The sequence below is a fragment of the Plectropomus leopardus genome, chromosome 17, assembly GCF_008729295.1.
Source record: "Plectropomus leopardus isolate mb chromosome 17, YSFRI_Pleo_2.0, whole genome shotgun sequence".
In the NCBI taxonomy this organism is placed as follows: domain Eukaryota; kingdom Metazoa; phylum Chordata; class Actinopteri; order Perciformes; family Serranidae; genus Plectropomus; species Plectropomus leopardus.
The window spans coordinates 14444517-14450849 of record NC_056479.1 but is presented as its reverse complement, the minus strand read 5'-3'; the positions used below and the strand labels follow the sequence as shown (position 1 = coordinate 14450849).

The window sequence follows — 6333 nt, the reverse complement described above, 5'->3', positions numbered from 1 at the left end:
ACCTTGTAAACTTTCAAAATAAAAGTAATGACTCGGAATAATAGTTTCATCCAGTCCAGTCCAAGATACTGAACCCCATATTGCTCCCGATGGCTGTTCCTTTGATGTGAAAATGTATATGAATGGTTAAAAACTGAGTAGCAGGTGGCATCTTGTACGGCAACCTCGGTCACTAGTATATAAATGCTACTGTATGCGTGAGTGGGTGAATGTGCCTTGTAATGTAAAAAGCGCTTTGAGTTTTTGAACAACTAGAAAAGTGCTATACAAGTATAAAATATATTTCAACATAATTACAAATCAGTGACAACAATAGAGCCGATATGCTCAGTATACTACATTTGCTGAGATAAATTTGCATATGATAATTGTTATTGAAATAACCTTTGAGTTATAGCTCACAAATACAGTGACATCTTGGTAGTAAATATATGCAACTGATGCATGTAATAAAACATTACTCATTTTGCATGGGGTAGACAATTCATTTACCAGAATTCAAAAACATTTTCTGACCTTCCTTTGCGTTATTCTCAATGCTTTTATTTTTGAAAGACCCTACCGGAAGCACAGATGCATTATTCTAGCACGCTCGATGCTGTTGCCTGGCATAGATCACTTGGTGCTGCACGCTATGTGAGCGCTCACACACCCAGAGCAAGTGATGGGAGACAAACTGAGTCCCTGACGCGCGTGTCGCTCACCTGCGATATTTCCATTGCCTGTTTTGTGATTTGCTTTATATATTTTTCTTTTTTTCTGTCAAGAATTTAAAAAACAAATCCTTCACATCCTCCAAGCAGAACTGGAGTTGAAGCAGGAGGTGAACGCCCGCCGTACAATTCATTATCAGTTTCCATGTGTTTTGGGAAATTGCGCACCGGTTGTTCAGGACCTGAGTCATGGCAGAGGAGTGAGGCGCCTTTGCCAAAATGCCTGTTAACCGGAATATAACTTTTTCACAGCGGACCTATGGAATATAGTCCGATTTTACACAATCTACATGTTGTGCCATCATCCCACGTGAAAAACAAACTCTTCGTGTTCTGCATAATGCTGTCCCTTTGGGTGTATATGATATATTGCTGTGTCGGCTACTGCTCCACGATGCCCAACTTGGCGTACCGCTCGGTGAACAGACACGAGAACGACTCAGAAGTTGATAACCAGGAGTCCTCTCTCGGGGCGTCCAGGGACTTACTGAATAACGAAAACGATTTGGACAGCAGAGGAGAGGAGTGGGATGAAATTAAAGGCGAGGCGAAGGCGTTGGATGATAATGCCATGTCAGGTTTCCTCAATGAGTCGGAAAGTAAAAAGTTGCCCCAGGCGATCATCATCGGGGTGAAGAAAGGAGGGACCCGGGCGCTGCTGGAGTTTCTGCGCCTGCATCCAGACATCAGAGCGGTGGGAGCGGAGCCGCACTTCTTCGACCGCAACTACGACAAGGGACTGGAGTGGTACAGGTATCACACTGATCTACTGATTCAAAACATTAATCCACTGATAGACAGTCAAACTGAGCTCTGAGGTGCTTCATTTATACATTTACATAAAGTGTGCATTGCTAAAAGGCATCTCATGGAGACTCTTTTGAGACATGACTAGAATAAAACTCAAACATCCCCGCTCCTCCTCTAGAAATTTTATTTTTCTATTCTTTATTCTTTTTCTTCTTCCCCCATCATGCAAATTTGATCTACTGTTTCTTATGATTTAAACATTAAAAACAACAACAACAACAACAACAACAACAACAACAACACACACACACACGCACATACACACACACAAGACGGGCAGGAATAGGCCTATGTGTAATCGACTAAGTAGACTAAAACATTTATATTAATAACTGTAACTTTGCTCCTCTCATTTAAGCTTGGCTTTCAAATTGCACCATTTCTATATTACATTATCGTGAAGAGTCATAACTTATTGCTTCAGAAAAAAATGTGATGACCTGTTGTGAAATCAACTCATATTCCAGTAAGTTTCCATGGAAGGTATTGTGAAAATGAGATAAAAAGAATGATATTTTGTAATGCCATTAAATAAATTCTTTTTTTACTGGCAAAAGCACATACTGGGATCCTTTTTATAGATTTAAAAAATATTAGAAATAAAAATAATACTAATTTAATAGTAGTTTAGGGTTTTTAGGGATTTTTTTATATGTGCTTTGCACTGATATTCACATTTATGTTTATTACCTTGATTAATACGTTTTTCACAAGGTAAATGCTTTAGGTCAACAAACAAAACATGAGTAATGCATATAGTATGTAATGTATAGTATATATTATAATAAACAGTTAAGTGTTGTTCAATATTGTAAATATATTACTGATAAGAACTGAACTGAAACTCTGCCAATAGTCCCCACTGATAAGGTGATAAGTGTGACCCTGGGTGATCATATTTTGCAGAATACTACACAAAAAGTTGATATGCACAATAGGAGGAGAAGGACTAAGAACTTTCAACATCTGTGCATCTTACAGTTTCATCAACTGCAGGTGCAAACAACTCTTTAATGTCAGTATACCACAGGTCATAGGGCACAACCCTCTGTACCAACATTTCTATAAAAACTAAATCTTTACATATTTGGCAGCCCTTCTCAGTCATGTCCATTTTGCAAAGCACAATCGATTTCCTGCTTGTTTGCGTGGCCTTCACCCAGTGTTCCTGGAATGTTTCTACATCCGACCTTGAATCAACACTTGCTGTGGCTTCCTGACAACGAGGTGGCACCAGGTAGAAAAAGATAAAGCTGCGCTGCCATTTACATTCAACTCTGGATGCAGTTCAAAGAAAGAAATAGCCCTTTGGTTTACGGTTAGGAGTTAGCAAGTTACATCATGCCATCATCCTTGAGCAGTCAGGAGCGTGATTCAACATCATGAGTTTCAGAGTATTGATTCAGTGGCAGTAATTTGTTTTGATCTTCAATCCAAATACACATCAATGTCAAAAACAGAGACCTGAGGCTGCTTACACCTTCGACATTGTGCAACCTAACATTTTTTATTGTATTCTCTGCCATGGCAACTGTTGTCCTTGTACCATGCCTCACAATCTCAATATGCAAGTTCTTTTCTATTGACTCAGCTGCACAGTTACACAACTTGCTTGTGTGAAAATAAATCACAAACGCACTATGTTTGTGGAAATAATTGATCTTTCATGTGCCCAAGATGTTCCCGGAAATGGTTAATGTTTTACATCAGAGCAACCATATTGTTAATAAGAGATAATAAGAGATGCTGCTGTTTCGAGTGTCTGTTTGGCTGAGCTAAGGGATTAACAGGCAATGTCAAAGGATCTAGACACGGTTTCAAAGCTGGCTCCACGATGCTACAATAGGGGAAGCGAAGCATTGTTCAAAGGACTTCTCGCTTAAGCTCCTTTAAGAATTTCCTGATAGGTTTAGGACATTTTTGGATGATCAGTGTGTGGAGAGTGGTCTTTTGTCCATCTCTACAGACTGAGCAACAAGAACAAATTGAAATTGCCCCGTGCTTATTGTGTATACGCTGTTTTTACCAGTGATCCATGAGGCGATGTATGGTAATGTCTGTAAGTAAGGAGAAGGACACAATGCAATGTTATGCAGTCAAAGAGTTCAGTTTTTTATAATTGAGACATGCTGGTGACTTGTTCACAGTGGCAGCTTGTGGATGTGCGACACTGTTTCATCTCGGGACTTGGACTGTGTAATGAAGGCTTCTTTTCCCAGAGAGGTGATCTGGCTAATTAAAACAACTTGGCTTGAGTTGTCACAGCGAGAGCGCTGTGCCACAGATTGACCCCATACAGCAGAACGCCACAACATCGAGTCAGCCCTTAATGATCATTTAGTGGAGCTCAGAAAGCCGCTCGGTTAGCTTCTTGGTGGAGCGCACCGTTGCTGGACGAATGAGTTTTTCTCGACTCAATAAATGAGCATTTTTAAATGATGTCTAAGCTCTGTGGATCACCTTTTTAAAGCCTCTTGAAACATTTCTCCTTACAGCCCTGCGTCTTTTCTGTGCAGACGTTATTCTTAAAGGGATAGTCTGCAGATTTTCAACATGTTTTGTATCATAAAAATGTGGGCAGTATATGTAAATGAGCCCGGCACCCATGCTGCCACCATGGACACACTATTCCATTGGTCAGTCGCAGCAGTGCCTACTGGTAATTGCAGGTTTTTTACCTCTAGAGCAAAAGCGAATGGCACAGTCCTTTTTCTATGCTTTCTTTGGTCATGTTGCACCAATTTCAAAAATATTTGCATCTTTCTACTGAAAAGACAACCTACTTTCCAGCAGTAAACTACTTTAAAGATATGCTAAGAGCAGGTGAAGGTGTGTGTGGATTTGTTTCCCCTATATGTTTCACATCATTGCCCCCAGACTAATGGCGTGCAATAGCTCGGGGAGAGGAGCTCCACTGGGTGGGCTTATCAGCTCCTGTGGTGGCATTGAGTTGTGCCCACGCTATTTATCTGCTGTGATTGGTGTGTCCATCCTGCTGGAGGTCTGCTGTGTCCATCCTGCTGGAGGCCCCACATAGCGGAGAGGCCCCCACACAGCAGGACTCCAACTACAATACGGCATGTTGCTACCATGGGCAGAAACAGAGAGGCAGGGAGACACACACAGAAGGCCCCTCCTCTCTTTAATAACAGCACCAACTTCCTCTCGTACGTCTTATTTTGGCAGGTTAATGCTCATGTACTGAATGCATTCTCAAATCAAGGTCTTCTGTGCTCTATGCAGTAGATGTGACTTAATTGCTGAGATTGTGTTTTTCCTCTTGAGGCTCCTTATATAGAACAATGAGCTGCCTTTTTACTAACTCACTGAGGGTGTCAGGGAAGACGGCCTAATCCTCCTCAGAGCCCCAGGGAAAGCTTACTGCAGGCCAGTGGCAGATAGAGGGCAGTAAATTTAAAGTGAGTCTTTAGAAAGCGCAACAGTATTATGGAGCTCAATGAAAGGGGATGCTGGAGATCCCCTGAGGTCTGCATTAACCCTGACAATAAAAGAGCAGACAATTAGTGTGAAACATGTTTTCTCTGCCTTCACTTTGTATGCAAATGTGCTCAGAAGGGTGAAAGTGCCCTTTGACGAAGCCCAGCAGGAGTTCATCAGAAAGAGCATTCATTGGATCCGGCCCAAGAAAAGACTCAAACACTACACTTAAGCTTTTTAGCCTGAAAGTTGACTTTCAGAGATCTCTGTGTGGAAAAGTTGTGTTTTTCCCAAGAGAAGGTTCATTCAAGTCCACTGGTGGAATTTTACTTACTCAACACTTCTGGCTCTTTGCGAGGACACAGGGGGATCGGCGTTAAGTGAGAGAGCTCTCGATATAGGTATATCCCCCTCAGCTTAAACTAATGTGTCAGCACACTGACAGGAAAAGAAGGGAAAAGTGCGTTGATAATGAGATGCTTCAAAGAAACAATTCACACATGCTAGCTGTTGTTTTAAACATTCCTAAAATATTTCCGCACACCATAAAACCTCATACTCTAAAACTTCAGACTGTATCAAATTTCTTCTGATAGAATAAAATGATGCTAGCATTCCTAGTATAAGTCCTCCAGATTGTCAATAATGTGCACCTCCCCTCCTTTTTCTGGAGATTGAAGGTTTAATTTGCTGCAACAACCCCCTGGGCTTTAGCTTGAGGTAATTTGTCAAACCACAGCACTTATTACAGCACTTTGGAAACACTGGAACAAAACAAGTTCACTCTGTTATATCCCCTTGAGTTGTTGACTTCCTCATCTCTCTCTCTCTCGCTCTCTTTTGTAGTATCTTCAGAGAGAATGGGCTGTTTCCTGCTTTTTTCTTTTTTTCCACTGCAGAGATTCCCTGACAGCAAGTCAGAGCAACTTCAGAAATCTGCCTCAGCCATCTTTGGTTTGGCTTCTTTGAAGTCTTGTTTGCTTTTGCTCATCCTCTCAGACCAGCATGTGTCTTTGGGGAATGACCTAATTGTACCACTCATTGCATATGTTGGAAAACATACATCAGATGAATGGGTTGTCTTATCCCATTAAATGGAAACCATAACATCATAAGAGCTTTAGGTGACCAATATTCTCAACTAGTATGGCTACAGAACATGTATTTTTTTCTGTTTGCCTAAATGACATTATTGCCTGCAGTAGTGTAATGCAGCAAATATTAGCACTTTACAATAAAGTACACAGAAAAGAGTAGTCACTTTGGAACTAGTAGTACTATTTTAGGACTGACTGAATTTCTATATTTAATTAAAATTTTAACTTTAAGTCAACTACAACAATTAATTGCACAAACAGATATCAGTCACCGG

The 6333-nt window shown here is 40.8% G+C and overlaps 1 protein-coding gene across 1 annotated transcript in view; it reads left to right on the top strand.

Moving 5' to 3' along the window:
- Window positions 1-631: 631 nt before the first annotated feature.
- Window positions 632-6333, top strand: part of hs3st3b1a (heparan sulfate (glucosamine) 3-O-sulfotransferase 3B1a) — a 15770-nt gene continuing 10068 nt past the window's right edge. Inside the window, exon 1 of the mRNA XM_042504778.1 lies at window positions 632-1466. Within this exon, the coding sequence (XP_042360712.1) occupies window positions 973-1466 (494 nt within the window). The 5' untranslated portion in view covers window positions 632-972. The remainder of the gene's footprint in view (window positions 1467-6333) is intronic.